Genomic DNA, 23,568 nt, shown 5'->3' with positions numbered 1-23,568 from the left:
TGTCATTTTTTATTTATGTTACCTTTAATTAACACTAGTCGTGACGTCAATTGGCTCACAACCCCGACCTGTCATATTTGATTAATCTGACCCTTTGAACTTCAAAGACTTGTCATTTTTTATTTATGTGACCTTTGTCACCTTTGACCCAACCTGTCATTTTGACGAAAGCGGTATGCCTCTACTCTCTCTCCGGGATGCCTTCTTGGGGAGGTGCGCTGGACATGTCCAACTGGGAGGAGACCCAGGACAAGCTGAAGAGATTATATTCCTCGACTGGTCTGAGAACACCTTGGTTTTCCCCCAGAGGTGGTGGCTGAGGAGAGGGAGCCCTGGCCATCTCCACTTAGACTGCCACTGCAGTGGAAAATGGACAATGGATGGATGGATGGATGGATTTCACCCATTTTCATTACAGAAAACAAGAGTCCTAGCAACTGAAATATAATTTATTATAAAATTCTAAGTAGCTTGACCAAATAGACATAATAGTTATGTCTTTATCTTATAGGTTTGGCAGCATGTCATCCTCTGACTTCTTTTGACAAGTATTATTGCCACAAATATAGAGCATCACTCATTTTTAAGCCAAAGAAGAAAGTTTCATGTGCCATATACTACAGTCCAAGCAGCCCATGTTATTGCTGTCATGATAAGAGCAGACAAACAGGAACTCCATGCCCCTGGTTTCGTGATTCTTACAGCACTGAGAAAATTCCTTACACGCCTTTCATAGTGTGGAGAAGAGGTAATGCGCGTCACCGGCTTGAGCGAGGTGGGACGGTATTTTGAAGGAAACTCTGTAGGTGATTACACATATGTAATGAAGATATGCATGAAGATGGTAGTAGTTCAGGTGCAGATAAACTGAAGATATTTCATTATTCAGAAAGACATGGCATTTGAACGCGTGATGCCCGTCGACCACAGACAAACCCTTCAGCATGTTTGCTGGGAAGTCTTTATCATTTTACTAGTTGCAGGTAAGTAAAAATCGCTCGTATTATCCTTATTCAGGCTGATAACCATTCTTACCTAGTTACATGAAGAGGGCACTCCTGGGGACTCAGTGAATGGTAAAAACCTGTTTGCCGAAAAAATATATATTATTGACTAATGTGTGTCTGTGTGTGTGTGTGTGAGAGAGAGAGAGAGAGAGAGAGAAAGAGAGAGAGAAAGAGAGAGAGAGCCAAGTTTTTGTATTTTATTATTAGGAATATTAATTTTAATTAATGAATTATTGATCATCTGTAGCTTCTGCAGATTGCGACCTCAGTCTCGCAGTCCAGAGCCCCCCTATGGTCATTGCCAAGGCTGGTAGCAACGTGACTCTGAATGTGTCTTTCACTGGAGCCCAGAGTCCCATAATAGAGTGGTCTGTGGGCGCATTTCCTATCGTGACCTGGGTTGTGAGCCCCAGTCCCCCAGACATCGACCCTAATTACGCGGGCGTCGTGTCGCTGATGCCCAATGGCTCACTCGTCTTCAGCAACGTGCCGCAGAACTACAGTGCCACTTACACCGTGACCGTCACGAAGACTGGTTTTTTACCGAAGACCGCCAGCATCACCCTCCAAGTGTTTGGTAAGTACGCCAAGGTTAACCGATTAGTTGCTTGACTTTTGATGCTTGTGTGCATATTTGTGAGCAAAATAGTTTTTCCTTACAAGTATGATGTTTACATTCATTCCGCTGCTGTTGTTGTGCCTTTAAGTGTCAGAGTAGGTTGTATCTAGTAATTTTCAAAAATTGCTGGGTGTCTGAATTAAGAAGGTGAAAAGCAGCAGACAATGACACCTTGAGTCTCAGTCTCCAGCTGCACACAGTAACTGCTGCTTTAACCTGTTTTAGTTATATATTGCTGATGGAACTTGACAATCTGAACTGCAAGCAAACTGGTCAATAAATAGCCATCGTTAAAAAGGGATTCCAGTATTTGATTTCTGAATGTTTCTACCTATAACGTGTGTTTGATTGTATATATGGGATTTTGTAAATCAGTCAAATGAGCGGACCAGGCAGATTAGAGTCTAGGCACAAAATGTAGACAGGGAAAGATATGGTCAAAGTTAAATACTTAAAATAAGAGGTATAATCTCACTGATGCACATAAAGATAAAGAAATCCATGATGTGGCAGGTGAAATCTATAAGACTCTGTAAGCTGTATGTGACACAAAGAGGATATCTGGTTATTAGTATGACAATTCTGCAGCCTGTCTCAGATATTTATTTCCTGCACTGTGCCATACCACCGGCCCCTATCTTTGCATTTACAGTTTTTTTGGTTGCTTTGGCACATTTCATGTAATATGTTACACATTCTCAAGACGTCCATAGCATTTATCAAAACACTTCATACATATAGCATAATACTACGGTTTAGCTGCAAAAGCCTATAACTTACCCAAAACAATTAACTCATGTCTCTAAATTAAATAATTCCTCCAATGAATTAGTCAGTGCCACAAAAACGAAAAGCACAATCGGCATCATCTTAAGCACGAGTCAGAATGCTTAGACATATTGTCATAATGTCAGTATTATTGTGCTCCTGAGCTCCAAAATTCTGAATGGCTGTCAGTTTCCACTTTCTCGTTGCCACTGGCTGATTTTTCTAGAGGAAACTCATACTTATTCATGTAAAAGACACCAGTTTCAACATTGCAAGGTTCTACATTACAGTATGTAAAGTTCACTGGCAAGAGAAACACTTACATGCAAATGTAACTTTTTCAGATCTCAAGTCACCGTACAATAGCAAACGAAAAAGCCACACAGCACTGTATAACACTGTATAACACTGTATAACACAAGAACAACAAAGGGGCAACACAATCATGTACTGTGGGAACCAAAAACACAACAATGCAGTATCTCTGCAATTTATGGCTATATTTTTTTTTATAATTTTGAAATCTTGGTTAACTGTTATACATGTGGTGGCTAACATGACGATCACATACATATGTAGTTTTGGGTGTAAATTTGTTACAGTGGGAAACAACATAATCTATTTTGACCAAGTAGGCTAAAACAACTGAAAAATGTGCCAAATGATGACAGTTGTACAGAACCATTTCCATATGTCCTAAAGCACTTGAAAAGATGTATGACGCAAAGAGAAATGATGTCCTGTTAATTGTCATCTGAGAAATTCTCCAAAGCAATCGAGAAACTATATTGCTTTTTCTTGTTCTGTGTTGATTTTGGTTTTTCTCAGAAGGCCAAGCTGTCAATCAACAGGTTTTGGGCGGGCCTTCCTGCCCAGGCTGAGTAGTCAATGGGAGGTGAAGTCCAGCACCCTTTAATTTAAGTAAATAATCATTTATATTGCAGTTTCCCTGACTAGAATCAGCTATGTTGCAGCATGTTTTGCCACTGATGCTGTGTTATGCTTGTGCTGCAGCTGAGGGGGGGTGTTCTGGCAGGAAGGCCGACCCAAAGCCAGCTGACTGACTGCTTGGCAAATCTAGAAAAAGCAATACAGACAAAGTAAAATCTATACAGTTAAAGCAAAATCAGTAAAGTATTTATTTTCTTATTCTTTTTTTTATTTCACTTTGCTATTCAACATTTTATATCCCTCTTCTTTCACAGTTTTATTCTTTTTTATGGCACTCCTTTGACTGCATAAGGAGCATCAGCAAATAATCAGTGTCACCTAATCAAAGCATGAGTAAATGGGCTGGATAAGAGCTGATAGCTCTGTGTTTTAGTGAGTATTTCTGAGATTTGCTTTTTCTTCCTCTACAGCCCCACCTGTGTGCTTGATTCAGAGCGCAAATACAAACCTGAATTACACCTGTCAGACGCCAGGAGACACCATTTCAATACTGTCCATCTCACAACTGAACAAGACCTTCTCTACGAATGGGAGCTTAAGCCTTGTAGTACCACCAGCTCAAAATCTAAGTGGAATGGCAATCTTTTGTGTTGCCAAGCAGATCAGCATCACGCAAAGCTGCAGCATGACAGCTCGTAAGTGCATGGTCGGCAGGAATGTAAGCGTGTAGTATACTTCACACACACATCCGTACCTCTTCCTATCCTGTAGGATCCAGGGCAGGGTAGCAGTTCGGCCTGGAGCATATTCTGGGCAGCACAGATTAAGTCAGGGTTTATCCTAAGTTTATATAAGTTTATATAAGTTTATTAACCTAAAAGGCATTTATTAGTAGAATTGCTTTCTTCCCCCAATCATTACGTATTTTCCTTAGATACGACCCAAGCCACTGTCTGTAAATTCAAAAACCGCCCATTTCTTAGACCATAATGTAGCCGTTAGTTCAAAGTTGCCTATCGCTAAGCCCAAAGGCCAATCTTTAGGTACTGACATGTAAGCCACATGTGTAGTCAATGGACTCCAAGCCATACATTTTGCATTTTTAAATGCACAGCTGCAAAGGCAAATTTAGCTTTACGTGTCACTTCATATTCATCATGTAACACACACAGTAAAACTCGAGGTATCCGGACTTGCATACCATGTCATTTGGCAGGTTACACAGGATTGTTTTGTTTATCAAACCACTGTTATTCATGCACTTTTAAGCAGATATCCTTTGGCTATTAGTACAGTTCAGGTTGAGTATGTATGTAAGAGTGCAGATTGAGTTTCATCTTTGCATTGTTTGCACTTAAGTCTTTTGGCATTAGTCAGCTGTGTGTAATTTAACCATGTGTGTGGAAAAGCTTCCTACCTTCAGTGAATGTGGTGCCGGCTCACAACACACCAGTGCCAATGTCCTGTGGATGTAAAGAACCACAAAGGAGACTTTATACATACATTCATCTGGGTGTCAGCCCCCCTCCCCCCTTGTGGTTTTCTTGGCCTAGTTCATGACAGTCAAGCATCAGCTCAGCGTTTCAGCTCAGCCTCAACTTGATAACATCCTGGACAAAACATTAGGATCATGAGAATGGGTGATGGAGGAAGATTTCTAACAGTAAAGAGATAAAGGAAGTACATCTGTAGGCTGTTAATGGTTTGTTATTTCAGAGAGTATCTTCATCCTGTTTGACACACAGTCATGTTCTGGTCATTGTAGAAGCCCCTCAAGGCGTTGCGCCCACGGTCTCGAGCACAGTGAGCAATGGGAACCTGGTGGTCACCATCACCTGTGCCATCGGGTCTGTGCCAGCAGCCAACATCATCTGGTCCAAAGGCTCTCAGGTCCTGTCAAACGGAGGGCTGTATCAGATCAGCAGTGACACCACACAGCTGAACATCACCAGGTTGAACCTGACTGTGTCTGACCTCAGCAACTACACCTGCAAGCTCAGCAACCCTTTTGGACCTCTACAGAACAGCATTCAGCTGATAGGTAGGAAGATGATCTGTAGCACAAACATAACGCAGATTCATCATGACTCTGAGGGTCTCCTCCAGCACCAGGAGCAGGATCTTCTCCTTACTGCTGCTCTCCTCCCTACAGGTCCCACAATCTCAAATTCCAGCCTTATCTCCAACACTGCAGGCACCATGGTAACGCTGACCTGGGATGTCCCCAGCACCTCTGTGTTCACAGGTAATCCAACAGGAAGAAATGTCAGAACCAAATGGGACTGATGAAAATATGTACAAAGGGGAGAATTATTTTATTATTAATAATCTAATTGGGTGTGAAATGGCTTCTTGAATATCGATGTCATAAATGCACAGGGCGTGTGTTCTATTGCTCAGTCACTATGTCCACTCCTCTGTGAAAAGGCTTTAATATCCAAAAGGTGGGACCTGCTCTCCAGCCCAGCAATGGAACAAACCAGGACACAGGAGGTTTCCAAACCATAGCGGTGATGTCAAGCAGCGCCCGGAGCAAACAGATCTCTGGGCTTGACCCCAAGTCCAACTACTGGTTCTGGATCGTCCCCTTGGCAGGCAGTGCCACCGGGCCGCCTTCACAGAACTACAGTGTCGGACCAGGTGAGCCTTTCCGACTTTGAGGACAGTGATTCAGCCAATGACAAGCCCTTAATGGGAAGGGTTTTCTGTAAACCAGGTATCCACAGTAAATAAGGCTTATTTAGCTCCTGTAAATAAAGGCATTTCTGTGTTTATCCTGCCTAAACGCCTCCATGCTACCTCACCCAGTTCAGAAGGAGCCCTTTCTCTGTAACGTTGTTGAACCTGTTAGTGATCAGGAACCAGGATGCAGACACGAGTATGATATGATGCATAAGGAATCTTCCTTTATCTCAAAGGCTCACATGCTTTCTGTCTAGGCCAGGGACAGAGCAGGCAACCATGCTGGGGTTTGGTATCGGAATCCTCTGCTGCCTTGCTCATATTAAAGACCTTCATTCAAACATTAAACAAATGTTGGATTTTTTTGTGTTACCTGGAATGACTGATTGACAGACTCACATGCAGTTTTAAAGACAATTGAAGGCAAAGCACCTTCATGACATTAAGTGCGACACATGCATTACTGCATATTACCAAAGCAGAAGTGCATGCAGATTGGAAAACTTACATAAACTGATGATACATTTAAAGATCAGTGTATCTTGTGCCATATCCATCAAGCCCATATCATTACTGTCAGGCTAAGCCAGAAACACCTAGGATAGCATAACCCTGGTTCCGCAATCCTTACAGCACTGGGTAGATCCCATGCATGTCTCTCATATCGGGGTACAGAGGTCATGTGGCCAAGCAGGTGAGAGCCGTGTTGCCAGAGCGGTATTAAAAACTCATGCCTGAAAGAAATTCCCTAGGCGGTAACACATATGTAAGAAAGATATACATGAATTTGGTGGGAGCTGAGCTGCAGAAACACTGAGTGTAATCAGAGAGACATGACATTTAAAACCGTGATGTCAGTGGTCCTTGGACACCCCCTCAGCGCGTTTTCTATAGAGTCTCACCATATTTTCCCAATTAAGTTTTTGTTTGTACAGAACAAATGTCCCCATAATGTGATAAAAATCTGCTATTTTGACCTGAAATATTTGTAGTCCTCACAAGTGAAAAGTCAATTTTATAAAAATCTGTGAATGCAATTGAAAAATCAGAATAGCCAACAGTATTTTGTTTGATTATTTATGCTTAACATTTGGGCTGGGTAGGGGAATGAATGGAGAGTCCCCACAAAGATATACTTAATCTGTGTTTGTGTGTGTGTATATGAAAGCCGAGTTAATACATTTTATTATTAGTAACATTATTTTGAATTGTTATTAATGTTCTGCAGAGTGCAACTCCAGTCTCTCAGTCTACAGCCCCCCCACAGTCATTGCCAAGGCTGGTAGCAACGTGACTCTGAACGTGTTGATTACTGGAGCCCAGAATCCCATAATACAGTGGTATGTGGGCCAATTGCTTATCGTGAACAGGACGGTGAGCTCCAGTCTCCCAGACATCGCCTCTAATTACACGGGAGTGTCGCTGATGGGCAATGGGTCACTCGTCTTCAGTAACGTGTCGCAGAACTACAGTGCCACTTACACCTTGAACATCACAAAGATCGGTTTTTGCCCAAAGGTTATCAATGTCACACTTCGGGTGTTTGGTAAGTACCATTGTTTGCTTGACTTTTGATGCTTGTGTGCATATATGTCAGCAAAATAGTTTTTCCTAAGTATGCATGTAGTTTACATTCATTCCGCTGTTGCTGTTGTGCCTTGAAGTGTCAGAGTAGTTTGTATCTACAGTAGTAATTATGAAAAATCACTGGGTGTCTGAATTAAGCAGTTTGCGAGAACAGAAGTATGATAAGCAGCAGATGATGCCTCGAGCCTCAGTCTCCAGCTGTACACCGTAACCAGAGAAACGGCTTTTTTAGCCTGTTTCAGTTACATATGACTGATGGAAGCAACCTGACAGCACAGAATCCAAACTGCAAGGAAACTGGTCAATAAATTCCCATCGTTAAAAAGGGATTTCCAAATGTTTCAATCTATAACATGTGCTTGTGTGCGTATACAGGATTTTATATATAAGTCAAATGATTGGACCAGGCAGAAGAGAGTCTAGGCACTGAGTATAAATAGGGAAAGATACAGTCAAAGTTAAAGACTTAAAATGGGGGGGGGGGGGGGAGTCAATGAAGCAGAAAAAAATAAAGACACGCACGATTCTTAGCTGAAGAATTACGCTGCACACTTTCCCACCAAAAACGGAGATGCTCATCTTCCACCCGCTAATTCTGGTTGAGCAGGAAGTTAAGTTGAAGCCTGTCTGAGGGCAGCACAGGGCACGGTTGGGGTAAACTGTGGGCGCGATGCCAGCGCTTTCGCCATGCTGTTATATCATGTTTCGAAAGACAATATGTTCGTTCAACTACAGACAAACGTGCGGCGGCAGGTGACGTCTGTAGGACTCTGTCAGCTGTAGAATGGTTATCGGAGAGCTTGACTTGTTGTAACCGCCTATTTGGGACACAGAGAGGTTTATTGGTTATTAGTATTAATACACTGCGCTGTACCACTGGCCCTCGTCTCGCATTTAAAGTGCAGAAATCTCTGCTGGCAGCGTGACGCATCATTCTTGGTCTGATATGAAATGAAGCACTGGAAAATACAAGATATCATGTAATATTTTTTTATCAAATTTTTTTTTTTTTAAACGCGTCACCTAATCAAAACATGAGGAAATGGATTGGATAAGAGTTGATAACCCTGTGTTTTACTGAGCATTTCTGAGAGATGTCTTTTCCATCCTCTACAGCCAGACCTGTGTGCTCAGTTCAGAGTGCAAATGCAAATCTGCAGTACACCTGTGAGACACCAGGAGACAATGTTTCACTGCTGTCCTTCCCGTATCTGAGTGATACCACTAAAATTGGGAGCTTAAGCCTTTCAGTCCCAGCAACTCAAGATCTCAATGGAAAGGGAATCTCTTGTGTTGCCTTTCAGATCAACATCACGCAAAGCTGCAGCGTGACAGCTCGTAAGTGCATGTTTATCAGTAATGTAAGCATGGAGTATGCCTTACACATCCATTAGCTTCTCATGGGCTGGGTTGCAGTTGGACCTGGAGATTATTCTGGGAAGCACAGAGTGTACTTTGATTATATTAAATTTGTTTAGTGGATGGTTTTATTAAGAATACCTTGTATCCATTGTGGCAAAAATTTTATTTATCAAACCACTGTGATAATTTCTGCACTCATCCTTTGTGTATTATTAACGTTTAGATTGAGGATGTACATAAGATGGAGTTCATCCCCGCATTGTTTGCACTTAAGTCTTTTAGCGTTAGTCAGCTGTGTGTAATTTAACCATGTGTCGAAAAGCGTCTTAGCTTCAGTGAACATGGTGGCCTGCCTCGAATACAAGCCTACCTCAAATTAAGGCTTGTTACTTCTGCGGCTTAGGTAAATAAAGGCCTGCCTCTAATACCAGCCTGCCTGAAATTAAGGCCTGTTACTTCTGCAGCTTAGGTAAATAAAGGCTTGGCTCTAATACAAGCCTGCCTCAAATTAAGGCCTGTTACTTCTGCGGCTTAGGTAAATAAAGGCCTGCCTCTAATACCAGCCTGCCTCAAATTAAGGCCTGTTACTTCTGTAGCTTAGGTAAGTAAAGGCCCTGGACACTATTTGAGAAAATACAGTACATTCATCTGGGTGTCAGCCCCCCTCCCCCCTTGTGGTTTTCTTGGCCTAGTTCATGATAGTCAGCGTTTCAGCTCAGGCTCAGCTTGATAACATCCTGGACAAAACAATAGGATCATGATGGTCTGTGCATAAGAATGGGCAAACGAGGCAGATTTTTAACAGTAAAAGGATAAAAGAAGTTCATAAGTATGCTTTTAGTTGTTTGTTATTTCAGAGAGTATCTGCACCCTGTTTGACACAGAGTCATGTTCTGGTCATTGTAGAAGCCCCTCAAGGCTTCTTGCCTACGGTCTCAAGCACAGTGAGCAATGGGAACCTGGTGGTCACCATCACCTGTGCCATCGGGTCTGTACCAGCAGCCAACATCATCTGGTCCAAAGGCTCTCAGGTCCTGTCAAACGGAGGGCCGTATCAGATCAGCAGTGACACCACACAGCTGAACATCACCAGCTTCACCCTGACCGTGTCTGACCTCACCAAGTACACTTGTAACGGCAGTAACCTTCTTGGACGCCAACAGAGCAGTATTCAGCTGACAGGTAGGAAGAGCATCTATAGCACAAACGTAATGCAGCTTTCATCATGACTCTGAGGGTCTCCTCCAGCACCAGGAGCAGGATCTTCTCCTTACTGCTGCTCTCCTCCCTACAGGCCCCACAATCTCAGATTCCAGCCTTATCTCCAACACTGCAGGCACCATAATAACGCTGACCTGGGATGTCCCCCACACCTCTGTCCTCACAGGTAATCCAACAGGAAGAAATGGCAATAACCCATGAAAATGTAGGTCTAATGCAATATGTGCAAAGGATAGAATTCTTTTATTAATGACAATCTAGTTGGGTGTAAAATTGCTTCTTGAATATTAATGTCATAAATGCACAGGGCATGTGTTCTATTGCTCAGTCACTGTTTCCACCCCTCTGTGAAAAGGCTTTAATATCCAGAAGGTGGGACCTGCTCTCCAGCCCAGCAATGGAACGAACCGGCGTAGAAAACGGGACACAGGAGGTTACCAAACCATAGCGGTGATGCCAAGCAGCGCCCGGAGCAAACAGATCTCTGGGCTTGACCCCAAGTCCAATTACTGGTTCTGGATCGTCCCCTTGGCAGGCAGTGCCACCGGGCCGCCTTCACAGAACTACACTTTTGGACCAGGTGGGCCTTTCCGACTTTGAGGACAGTGTTTCAGCCAATGACAAGCCCTTAATAGGAAGGGTTTTCTGTAAACCAGGTATCCACAGTAAATAAGGCTTATTTAGCTCCTGTAAATAATGACATTTTTGTGTTTATTCTCCCTAAACACCGCTATGCTCCCTCACCCAGTTCAGAAGAAACTCTTTCTCTAAAATTCCATTGAACCTGCTAGAGCTCAGGAATCAGGATGCAGACACTATATGATAACATGTAATTTTACTTCCATTTTTTGAATTAGTATTTAGTTTTATTTTAATTTTAAATTCAGTCTGTTTGAAACACCATAGGCTGCGTTCAACATTGATTATTTAGAGGAGGAACATCTGGTAGCTAGTTGCCCATAAGAAGGAATTTCAACAGAAAAATTAAGAATAGAAACCACAAATTTGTTGGTTTAATTTCAGTTTAGTTTTCCTGTTTAATCCAGTTTCATTTTCTTTATTCCATAATATTAATAATCTTGGTATAATATGATATATGAAGAATTTCCCTTATGTCAGAATCTTAAATGCTTCTTGTTCCAGGCCAGGAACTGAGCAGATGACTGAACAACAGACTCACACACAGTTTCAAAGAGAGGTTTTATGGTCATGTGTTTCAAATGAACACGGTGAAATTCTAATTCTACAATTGCAGGGTAGGGCATCACGGGACAGGATAGGACAAACAATTGTGCAATGCAGGACAAGACAAGATAAAACAGTTCAATTTAGGAATGAGCAACAAAAAAAGCCATAAATATATGCAGTAAATGGTAAATCTAAAAGTATAGACTAGGATTTATTGATTTTACATTTATTCATGTAAAGACTACGTATTTCTCTTGGATAATCTAATTTGCCGTTTCAAATATTACGTCTTGCCACTTCTTCCCATGAAAATACTTGTACAGTAATTGTCACTAGTTGCATTACATGTCAATTATTCGTCAGACATGCGCATGCATGGATCCACGTATAGAAATAGTCTATATGTTGTGCCCGTGTGCAGGGACGAGCGAGCAGTGAGTGGGGAATCAGGATCGAGCGTACGGGAATCCAGGAAACGGGGTTCATTAAGACAAAACGACAAGGCAAGGTACACACGGTAGACAACGTCAATGATCGGACTGAGGAAACAGACTTGAACGCGGAAATAACACGAAACAGCTGAATACAATCAGGAATTGACACGATGTAACGAGGGGGCGTGGCACACGGAAGGATCGTAAGAGCCGGGCGTGACACTGGAGTCACGTGAATGTCATACACAGCACCGCGTAATAGACATCTCCTATTATACATGCCATACGCACGTTGATGTTGTGGGGCGATGCGCGTTTGCCCCCGGCGGAAACAGTCACAGTGCCTTGTGCGCTGCAAGTCGGTTCTTTCCTTCTAACTTCAGATCTGGCCATTTCTTTTTTTTATTTTACGTTTTGTGTGTTCTGTAGAGTGGAATTACCTGCAGGTTCGGCCTTATTAACATTGCAAAAAGCACAAGCAGTCAGACAACAAAATCCAGTTTGGCATCTATTCCGAAAGTGCAAGATAAAAGTGCAAGAAAGTGCCAGAAACAACTGTACAAAATACACGTTTCATAAAACATTCTGTTCCTCTTCTTCTTATTTATTTTTTTATTTTTTATTTGCTGTCGCTATTGTCGGACTTTATAACGACACTTGATTTGCATAATACAGTAAAATCCACTTATAACGGAGTTAAAGAGACCTGGCAAAACAGTCCGTTATATCCAGAGTTGCTGTATGCCCAGAACACAACTACAGGACACCATTTACTCATGCCACACCCCAGCAGACACACTTGTTGTATAGATTATTATATTGTACCTGTAGTAATCCAACTTTACCGGACCAGATGCGTGACTAACGTACACTAACGTAAACGTACATTTACAGAATAATTTGTATTTATCAAATTGTTTACATATGTGCATATGCCAAGTTTGATAAATCTGAATTTTTTTGTGTATACAGTTTTTTCTTTTCATGTAGTTTACACCAAGGTTTCTCAACCCAGTCCTCGGGGACGAGCAGACAGTCCACGTTTTTGCTCTCTCGCAATTGGCAGGGAATTGGGAGAGAGCAAAAACGTGGACCGTCTGGTGGTCCCCGAGGACCGGGTTGAGAAACCCTGGTTTACACTACGTTTGACAAATGAGGCCTGAGGTGTCTACGGTAAACAAGGCTTATTTACCTTGTGTATGTTATGGCATTTCTGTGCTCATCCTGCCTATTTGCCTCCATGCTCTCCTGCCCATTTCAGATCTTTCTCTAAAATGCTGTTGAACCTGTTAGTGGTCATGAACCAGGATGCAGATCCTCGTATGATATGATACATAAAGAATTTCCTTTATTCCAAAGTCTTTTGCACTTCCTGTTCCAGGCCAGGGACTGAGCAAGGCGGCCATCCTGGGCCTTGCTATCGGAATCCCCTGCGGTTTCCTCCTCCTCCTCATCATCATCGCGCTCATCATCCTCTGTGTCGTCTGCTGCAGACGGAGACGTGAGCCTTTTTTAACATAATGCTTGGGCCTCCTCTTCTTGTTACTCATAGTGAGAGCTGTTCGTTCTTTGTTTTGTAGGCCGACAGCAAACGTATCCTCCCCCCAGGGCTTCTCAGAAGGTAATCTGTACTCCTTTCCCGTTAAACTGATAAATTAGAACATTAAATGCTTTATTTTTCTTGCTTCACATATGGCCACAATGGTTACTGTACTATTACTGCCTGAGTGATAATGGTATTTATTCAAAAGCAGATCAACCTTTCAATGCAAGTCATACATTTTATTACATTAAACTTTTTTCCAGTAATGTAGCTTTGGTTTGTTATGCTAATTATTTTAACGTTATTTGATTTTCTCTCTTTGATTTGTTTTCCTTTAAACTCCGCATGACTCCTGTGCCTTTTTATTAATGGGTTCATGTGTGTTATAAGGATGATATAGAACAGAGGCACGGCTCAATGAAAAGGCTGCGTCTGAGTAAATGTCACTGGAGTCACTCAACGTCGCCCCCTAATGGTGCTGATTAGTCTGTTCAGCCGATAACGCAGGATCACTAACGAGAAATGCTGTGATCACACAGGTAGCGACAGGCCAAACCAATCTGAACACCCTGCACAATCAGGTCACTGGAGGGATTCAAAATGGGTCTCCTGTCAAAAACCCCAAGGTATTTCTGGGTGGAAATGCCCCTTTTTCTTGCCCTTGTTGGACGCCTCCCTGTGGGTGGTACAGCTCTCACTCCTGTGCTAACCATTCTCCTTTCTCTCCTAGGGAATCCCCGAGCGACAATTCCCCCACCCCTCCACAGGGACGCTTTCCCCTATGCGGTTGGCCACAACTGTTTAAAGAAGGAACATGTACTATCTTGCACAGAATTAATGTTTTTATATTGACAGAGATGTACATCTAGTATTATGGTGTTGTTCTTTCTATTGTAATTATTACTATTCCTGCATTTTAAAAATAAACCTTATTTAAAAGTCTTATTTCATTTGTTTAAAAAAACCTCAGGAAAACATCCAACCTATCTCCCAGTATCAGAGTTCCCTTCCTGATTGGGTGCAAATTTATACTTCCAACATGTCATCCTTTCCAGAACACCTAAAACTGCTTTAATGTGACACTTGGACAGTGGCATGGAATACATTTAACTTAAACTACTTAATCCTTAATTGAATAAATTAGGGACACAACTATAATGTTTTTTTCCAGACCTGGTGTGAGTACTGATGCTTGCTTCCTAAGTGCTCCTTCATCCCATTACCAGTTAGTGCTGGGAAATGTCTAAAAATAAAATATGCAGTGTTTTCATTTGAAAACATCATACTAAACATTAACATTGTAACTGCCCCCCTCGGGCAGCCTGGGTACTTAATATTCTGCTGGGCAATATCAACGGTACATTGACTTATTATCTTATACAATTAAAACAATAAGAAAGTGAAAAACTTCAAATAAATAACATTAAAAAATAACATTGCTCAGTACCATGCATCAGCCTATCAGCTTCCAGTCAACCACAGGATGGTCTTTTAAGGGCTGACAATTTTATGTCTAACAATCACATTGCAGGGTTGATTGAGGTAGTGGAGTATAACATACACTACTGTTGTGGTAATACAGGTGTGTGTGTGTGTGTGTGTGTGTGTGAATGGTGTGTGTGTGTGTGTGTGTGCCCTGTGACAGGTTGGAGCCCTGTCCTGGGTTATTCCCTGCTTAGAACTCATCACTTCCAGGATAGGCACTGGACTCATTTGACCCTGCATAGGACAAGCGGGTATAGAAAATGGATGGATGGACGGATGGATGGAAGGATGGATAGAAGGATGGATGGAAGGATGGATAGATGAACATGAGTCATGTGGAGACAGTGTCAGTGAAGAAAGCAGCAACTACGAATCTACAACATCATTTTAAAAAGGAGATATTGGTGATAAACCATCTACATCAGGAGCCAGTGGGGCCTGACCACAGCAGATGTTGGGTGGCGCAGTGCACAACATGATCAATAAGTCAGTGTAACAATAATATATGTATTTTTTCTTTGTGAATAACATGATTTGCCCTGAGTTCCTGAAGGCTCTTGATGCTGTTGGGCTGTCTTGGCTGCCATGCCTCTTCAACACTGCATGGAGGTTGGAGACAGTGTCTTTGGATTCACATACTGGGGTGGTGGTGCTTATTTTTAAGAGAGGGGACCAGAGGATGTGTTGCAACTTCAGGAGCATCACACTTGTCAGGCTCCCTGAGAAAACCTACACCAGGGTACTGGAGAGGAGGTTCCATCCATTGGTCAAACCTCGGATCCAGGAGCAGAAATGCAGATTCTATCCTGGCCATGGAACACTGGATCAACTCTTTACCCTCACAAGGATACTGGAGAGTTCATGGGAGTTTGCCCAACCAGTCTACTTGTATTTTGTGGACTGGGAAAAGGGATACGACCATGCAGGTTGGCTGAGGTGGTTTGGGCATCTGTCTAGGATGCCTCCGGGATGCCTTCTTGGGGAGGTGCGCTGGACATGTCCAACTGGGAGGAGACCCAGGACAAGCTGAAGAGATTATATTCCTCGACTGGTCTGAGAACACCTTGGTTTCCCCCCAGAGGTGGTGGCTGAGGAGAGGGAGCCCTGGCCATCTCCACTTAGACTGCCACTGCAGTGGAAAATGGACAATGGATGGATGGATGGATGGACTTCACCCATTTTCATTACAGAAAACAAGAGTCCTAGCAACTGAAATATAATTTATTATAAAATTCTAAGTAGCTTGACCAAAAAGACATAATAGTTATGTCTTTATCTTATAGGTTTGGCAGCATGTCATCCTCTGACTTCTTTTGACAAGTATTATTGCCACAAATATAGAGCATCACTCATTTTTAAGCCAAAGAAGAAAGTTTCATGTGCCATATACTACAGTCCAAGCAGCCCATGTTATTGCTGTCATGATAAGAGCAGACAAACAGGGACTCCATGCCTCTGGTTCCGTGACTCTTACAGCACTGAGAAAATTCCTTGCGCGCCTTTCATAGTGTGGAGAAGAGGTCATGCGCGTCAACCGGCTGGAGCGAGGTGGGACAGTATTTTGAAGGAAACTCTGTAGGTGATTACACATATGTAACAAAGATATGCATGAAGATGGTAGTAGTTCTGGTGCGGATAAACTGAAGATATTTCATTATTCAGAAAGACATGGCATTTGAACGCGTGATGCCCGTCGACCACGGACAAACCCTTCAGCATGTTTGCTGGGAAGTCTTTATTATTTTACTAGTTGCAGGTAAGTAAAAATCCTTATTGAGGCTCATAACCATTGTTACCTAGTTACATGAAGGGGGCACTCCTGGGGACTCAGTGAATGGTAAAAACCTGTTTGCCGAAAAAATATATATTATTGACTAATGTGTGTCTGTGTGTGTGTGTGTGAGAGAGAGAGAGAGAGAAAGAGAGAGAGAGCCAAGTTTTTGTATTTTATTATTAGGAATATTAATTTTAATTAATGAATTATTGATCATCTGTAGCTTCTGCAGATTGCGACCTCAGTCTCACAGTCCAGAGCCCCCCTATGGTCATTGCCAAGGCTGGTAGCAACGTGACTCTGAATGTGTCTTTCACTGGAGCCCAGAGTCCCGTAATAGAGTGGTTTGTGGGCGCATTGCCCATCGTGACCTGGAGGAGCCCCAGTCCCCCAGACATCGCCCCTAATTACACGGGCGTCGTGTCGCTGATGCCCAATGGCTCACTCGTCTTCAGCAACGTGCCGCAGAACTACAGTGCCACTTACACCGTGACCGTCACGGTGGTTGGTTCTCCACTGAAGACCGCCAGCATCACCCTCCAAGTGTTTGGTAAGTACGCCAAGGTTAACCGATTAGTTGCTTGACTTTTGATGCTTGTGTGCATATTTGTGAGCAAAATAGTTTTTTCTTACAAGTACGATGTTTATATTCATTCTGCTGCTGTTGTTGTGCCTTTAAGTGTCAGAGTAGGTTGTATCTAGTAATTTTCAAAAATTGCTGGGTGTCTGAATTAAGAAGGTGAAAAGCAGCAGACAATGACACCTTGAGTCTCAGTCTCCAACTGCACACAGTAACTGATGCTTTAACCTGTTTTAGTTATATATTGCTGAAGGAACTTGACAATCTGAATTGCAAGCAAACTGGTCAATAAATAGCCATCGTTAAAAAGGGATTTCAGTATTTGATTTTTGAATGTTTCTACCTATAACGTGTGTTTGATTGTATATATGGGATTTTGTAAATCAGTCAAATGAGCGGACCAGGCAGATTAGAGTCTAGGCACAAAATGTAGACATGGAAAGATATGGTCAAAGTTAAATACTTAAAATAAGAGGTATAATCTCACTGATGCACATAAAGATAAAGAAATCCATGATGTGGCAGGTGAAATCTATAAGACTCTGTAAGCTGTATGTGACACAAAGAGGATATCTGGTTATTAGTATGACAATTCTGCAGCCTGTCTCAGATATTTATTTCCTGCACTGTGCCATACCACCGGCCCCTATCTTTGCATTTACAGTTTTTTTGGTTGCTTTGGCACATTTCATGTAATATGTTACATATTCTCAAGACGTCCATAGCATTTATCAAAACACTTCATACATATAGAAAAAAAAGTATTTATTTTCTTATTCTTTTTTTAATTTCACTTTGCTATCCAACATTTATATCCCTCTTCTTTCACAGTTTTATTCTTTTTTATGCCACTCCTTTGACTCCATGAGGAGCATCAGCAAATATTCAGTGTCACCTAATCAAAGCATGAGTAAATGGGCTGGATAAGAGCTGATAGCTCTGTGTTTTAGTGAGTATTTCTGAGATTTGCTTTTTCTTCCTCTACAGCCCCACCTGTGTGCTCGGTTCAGAGCGCAAATACAAACCTGAATTACACCTGTCAGACGCCAGGAGACACCATTTCAATACTGTCCATCTCACAACTGAACAAGACCTTCTCTACGAATGGGAGCTTAAGCCTTGTAGTACCACCAGCTCAAAATCTCAGTGGAACGGCAATCTCTTGCATTGCTAATCAGATCAGCATCACGCAAAGCTGCAGCATGACAGCTCGTAAGTGCATGGTCGGCAGGAATGTAAGCGTGTAGTATACTTCACACACACATCCGTATCTCTTCCTATCCTGTAGGATCCTGGGCAGGGTAGCAGTTGGGCCTGGAGCATATTCTATTCATGTTACTGCTATTCTGTTAAGTCAGGGTTAATCTGGGGAAAATCTGGCATTGTATGTTTTTAAAGGCACAGCTGGGGAGGTGAAGAGCAGCGTGTTTATAACTGTAAAATGCACGGCTTGCAGTGGATGGACCTGCCTTTACCACGGTTACCGCATATTTGGCTTACAAGTTTGTTGCTAAAGACAAGTTTATTAACGGATAAAGGACGTAAAAGACATTGATTAGTAGAATTGCTTTCTTCCCCCAATCATTACGTATTTTCCTTAGATACGACCCAAGCCACTGTCTGTAAATTCAAAAACCGCCCATTTCTTAGACCATAATGCAGCCGTTAGTTCAAAGTTGCCTATCGCTAAGCCCAAAGGCCAATCTTTAGGTACTGACATGTAAGCCACATGTGTAGTCAATGGACTCCAAGCCATACATTTTGCATTTTTAAATGCACAGCTGCAAAGGCAAATTTAGCTTTACGTGTCACTTCATATTCATCATGTAACACACACAGTAAAACTCGAGGTATTTATCATTATTAATAATTTGACCATTATTAAATCCGGACTTGCATACCATGTCATTTGGCAGGTTACACAGGATTGTTTTGTTTATCAAACCACTGTGATAGCAGATATCCTTTGGCTATTAGTACAGTTCAGGTTGAGTATGTATGTAAGAGTGCAGATTGAGTTTCATCTTTGCATTGTTTGCACTTAAGTCTTTTGGCATTAGTCAGCCGTGTGTAATTTAACCATGTCAAAAAGCTTCCTACCTTCAGTGAATGTGGTGCGGGCTCACAACACATCAGTGCCAATGCCCTGTGGATGTAAAGAACCACAAAAGAGAGTAAAAGGATAAAGGACGTAAATATGTATACTTTTAGTGGTTTGTTATTTCAGAGAATATCTGCTCCCTGTTTGACACACAGTCATGTTCTGGTCATTGTAGAAGCCCCTCAAGGCTTCTTGCCCACGGTCTCGAGCACAGTGAGCAATGGGAACCTGGTGGTCACCATCACCTGTGCCATCAGGTCTGTGCCAGCAGCCAACATCATCTGGTCCAAAGGCTCTCAGGTCCTGTCAAACGGAGGGCCGTATCAGATCAGCAGTGACACCACACAGCTGAACATCACCAGGTTGAACCTGACTGTGTCTGACCTCAGCAACTACACCTGCAATGGCGGCAACCCTCTTGGACGCCAACAGAGCAGTATTCAGCTGACAGGTAGGAAGAGCATCTATAGAACAAACGTAATGCAGCTTTCATCATGACTCTGAGGGCCTCCTCCAGCACCAGGAGCAGGATCATCTCCTTACTGCTGCTCTCCTCCCTACAGGCCCCACAATCTCAGATTCCAGCCTTATCTCCAACACTGCAGGTACCATGGTAACACTGACCTGGGATGTCCCCAGCACCTCTGTGTTCACAGGTAATCCAACAGGAAGAAATGTCAGAACCAAATGGGACTGATGAAAATATGTACAAAGGGGAGAATTATTTTATTATTAATAATCTAATTGCGTGTAAAATGGCTTCTTGAATATCGATGTCATAAATGCACAGGGCGTGTGTTCTATTGCTCAGTCACTGTTTCCAATCCTCTGTGAAAAGGCTTTAATATCCAAAAGGTGGGACCTGCTCTCCAGCCCAGCAATGGAACAAACCAGGACACAGGAGGTTTCCAAACCATAGCGGTGATGCCAAGCAGCGCCCGGAGCAAGCAGATCTCTGGGCTTGACCCCAAGTCCAACTACTGGTTCTGGATCGTCCCCTTGGCAGGCAGTGCCACCGGGCCGCCTTCACAGAACTACAGTGTCGGACCAGGTGAGCCTTTCCGACTTTGAGGACAGTGATTCAGCCAATGACAAGCCCTTAATGGGAAGGGTTTTCTATAAACCAGGTATCCACAGTAAATAAGGTTTATTTAGCTCCTGTAAATAAAGGCATTTCTGTGTTTATCCTGCCTAAACACCTCCATGCTCCCTCACCCAGTTCAGAAGCAAATATTTTTCCAAGATGCTGTTGAATCTGTTAATGGTCAGGAATGAGAATGCAGATTCTCATATGATATGATACATGAGGAATTTCCTTTATTCCAAAGTCTTTTGCACTTCCGGTTCCAGGCCAGGGACTGAGCAAGGCGGCCATCCTGGGCCTTGCTATCGGAATCCCCTGCGGTTTCCTCCTCCTCCTCATCATCATCGTTCTCATCATCCTCTGTGTCGTCTGCTGCAGACGGAGACGTGAGCCTTTTTTAACATAATGCTTGGGCCTCCTCTTCTTGTTACTCATAGTGAGAGCTGTTCGTTCTTTGTTTTGTAGGCCGACGGCCTAAGTATCCTGTCCCCAAGGCTTCTGAGAAGGTAATCTGTACTCCTTTCCTGTAAAACTGATAAATTAGAACATTAAATGCTTTAATTTCCTTGCTTCACATATGGCCACAATGGTTACTGTACTATTACTGCCTGAGTGATGATGGTATATACACTGTAAAAAATGAAACATTGGATCAACTTAAAAAATTACTTCATTTTTTCACACTTAATTTTTTCAAGTAAGTTCAACTTAAAATAGTCAATCTAATACATTAGATTTTTTTCACTTAGCTAAGTGAAAAAAATCTAATGTATTAGATTGACTATTTTAAGTTGAACTGACTTGAAAAAATTGTATTAACCCAACTTGAAAAAATTAAGTGTGAAAAAATGAAGTAGTTTTTTAAGTTGATCCAATGTTTCATTTTTTACAGTGCAGTATGAAATGGGATGGGATTTTGTGGATTTGGGTGAAGAAATAGCCATTCTAGGACGGCTGAATGGGAGGGGGAAAAAAAGTTGGATATTAGCGGTGAGCGAATGAAGGTGCAGCCACTAATAGCTATTTGCGCAGAAGATCTGTTATTTTTGTGGGTAATTATGACACCTTTCTGCACTCTACGAAAAACAATCACCTAATTACAATATAATCCCGTCCACACAAACACTACTTTAAAACATTTGTGCCCACATAAAACGCAAAAAATGGCTGTCCACAGCATGTTAAACCAGCTTCTGATAATGTTCACCCTGGATCGAGTTTTGCAAAAACTCCGTTTCAATGAACTGAAACTCCAGTTTACGTGTGGATGAAAGACCAAAAGGTTATGAAAAAGCAACGTCTTTTAAACATCCGTGTACATGTTGAAAAATCCTTTTCCCCGTTTCTCTATACGCGACACAGAACTGTTTTCTTAACAACTAACTCAAAAATCGCACCTTGTACCCTTGCTGTGGTTCTTGACATTAATTCAAAAGGAACTAGTACTTAATATGGCTAGCTAACACAAAATAATATCTATATATTAATACTAATATTCACATTGAGCATTTCCCAATAAACGGCTAATGACGACCAATCTATGTAAAATAAACTTGCTAGGTAGATGTTCTACATGTTCTACATAACTATGTTCTACCCAATACTAACTTTAAAACGTCAACATGCAATCATGTTCTCGACTAAGATATAAGAACAAAAAATTACATTTACAGGTTCCATTTTTCATTCTTACCTGAGGACAGCATTTAAAGTAACGGCAGGCTTTGTGGCGGTTATTCTCGGAGACATGCACAGGACTTGCGCATGCGCGACCCAAGCACACAAGCAATTTTAAGCTTTGACCCAATGGATCATTCGGCTTTAGTGATGCAGTTTGTCTAATTGAGTCTGTTCAGCTAAAAAACTTAAGTTGAACACATGACAGAAAATAATACATCAACCCTACATGAAAATTTTAGGTCAAACCAGCTACACCCTTGTGACACTTTTTTCAGTGTATTGAAAAACAGATCATAAAAGTACATTTGAACATGCTTTTATATAAGTAATTCATATTATTACATTCAATATTTTTTTCCTAATCGTGCGGCCTTGGTTTGCTAATTACTTTGCTGATTAAGTTTTCTTTTAAACTTTCCCAGACCCTTTTGCTTTTTATCAGTGGGTCAGTTATGTAGGACAGAGGTACGGCTCAATGAAAAGGCTGCATCTGAGTGAATGTAGCTTGAGTCACTCAACGTTGTCCCCTAATGGTGCTGATCAGTCTTCTCAGCCGAAAATACACGATTGCTAATGGGAAATGCTGTGATCACACAGGTAGTGACAAGCCAAACCAGTTTGAACCCCACGCACAATTGGGTCACCGGCGGGATTCAAAATGGGTCTCCTGTCAAAAACCCCAAGGTATCTCTGGGTGGAAATGCCCCTTTTTCTTGCCCTTGTTGGATGCCTCCCTGTGGGTGGTACAGCTCTCACTCCTGTGCTAACCATTCTCCTTTCTCTCCTAGGGAATCCCCGAGCGACAATTCCCCCTCCCCTCCACAGGGACGCTTTCCCCTATGCGGTTGGCCACAACTGTTTAAAAAAGAAAAACTGTACTTCCCTGATATGGTTTTATATTAACAGTGATGTATATCTAATATTATGACATTTTGTCTTTCCATTGTAATTATTTATACTCCTGCATTTTAAAAATAAACCCCTCAACATTAAGTAGGAGCAAAGTCTATTATTTAATTTCTAACAAACTCCCAAAAAAAAAAAAAAACAGGAACTGTATCTCCAGGTGTCAGCATTCTCTTCCTGTTGGTGTGTAACTTTCTATCCTTTAACCATGTCATCCTTTCCATTTACTGGACATTCAGTCTTATTGTCTACCAATAGTGACATAAAGCTTCTTTAATATGATGCTTGAAATGCGGCATGACAAGAATATAAATTAGGCTACTTAATCTTTTATTGAAGGCAGGTTTTTTATATATACTGGTATCTATCACTTATACTAGCAGTGTGAATTTTTTGCACAAATTATAAGTGAATTTTCAAGTTGGCAAAATGGAATTTTGAATGTGTGTCTCCACTAATGATGTCATGCAAATTTCCTTGCCATTTACCATCCAGTGAAATTGAGCTCCATCCATCATACTTCAGAACAGAGTGGTCTTATGTTACTGCTAAAGCATTTCCAGCTCTTATTATGCTCTGGAACGGTGAGGGAAATTGTAGGTTGTGAAATGAAGGGTGGGGTTGCTACAGTGCGTTAAGTTGCCCATTTGAACTTC

At 41.9% G+C, this 23,568-nt stretch overlaps 2 protein-coding genes across 3 annotated transcripts in view; both read left to right on the top strand.

The window, feature by feature from the left end:
* Nucleotides 1–14,247, top strand: part of LOC111844513 (uncharacterized) — a 70,030-nt gene extending 55,783 nt beyond the window's left edge. Inside the window, exons 2-16 of one of the 2 annotated variants that reach the window (XM_072716242.1) lie at nt 512–983; nt 1,255–1,584; nt 3,756–3,980; nt 5,051–5,326; nt 5,438–5,530; nt 5,713–5,925; nt 7,196–7,513; nt 8,671–8,892; nt 9,823–10,098; nt 10,211–10,303; nt 10,493–10,717; nt 13,141–13,260; nt 13,340–13,380; nt 13,842–13,928; nt 14,033–14,247. In XM_072716242.1, the coding sequence (XP_072572343.1) occupies nt 896–983; nt 1,255–1,584; nt 3,756–3,980; nt 5,051–5,326; nt 5,438–5,530; nt 5,713–5,925; nt 7,196–7,513; nt 8,671–8,892; nt 9,823–10,098; nt 10,211–10,303; nt 10,493–10,717; nt 13,141–13,260; nt 13,340–13,380; nt 13,842–13,928; nt 14,033–14,107 (2,682 nt within the window). In that variant the 5' untranslated portion in view covers nt 512–895 and the 3' untranslated portion in view covers nt 14,108–14,247. The remainder of the gene's footprint in view (nt 1–511; nt 984–1,254; nt 1,585–3,755; nt 3,981–5,050; nt 5,327–5,437; nt 5,531–5,712; nt 5,926–7,195; nt 7,514–8,670; nt 8,893–9,822; nt 10,099–10,210; nt 10,304–10,492; nt 10,718–13,140; nt 13,261–13,339; nt 13,381–13,841; nt 13,929–14,032) is intronic. The other variant, XM_072716243.1, reaches the window with a different exon arrangement.
* A 1,876-nt stretch (nt 14,248–16,123) lies between these two features.
* LOC140577618 (V-set and immunoglobulin domain-containing protein 10-like) lies at nt 16,124–22,999 on the top strand. The gene is made up of 10 exons (XM_072716244.1): nt 16,124–16,543; nt 16,785–17,111; nt 18,129–18,353; nt 19,418–19,693; nt 19,806–19,898; nt 20,081–20,293; nt 20,593–20,712; nt 20,792–20,832; nt 22,604–22,690; nt 22,795–22,999. Exons 1-10 carry the CDS (start codon nt 16,456–16,458, stop codon nt 22,867–22,869), a joined length of 1,545 nt encoding a protein of 514 aa, XP_072572345.1. The 5' UTR covers nt 16,124–16,455; the 3' UTR covers nt 22,870–22,999.
* The last annotated feature ends 569 nt before the right edge of the window (nt 23,000–23,568 follow it).

Source organism: Paramormyrops kingsleyae, chromosome 9 (genome assembly GCF_048594095.1).
Source record: "Paramormyrops kingsleyae isolate MSU_618 chromosome 9, PKINGS_0.4, whole genome shotgun sequence".
Classification (NCBI taxonomy): Eukaryota; Metazoa; Chordata; class Actinopteri; order Osteoglossiformes; family Mormyridae; genus Paramormyrops; species Paramormyrops kingsleyae.
The sequence above is the reverse complement of the archived record's forward strand: the minus strand, read 5'-3'. Positions and strand labels throughout refer to the sequence as shown.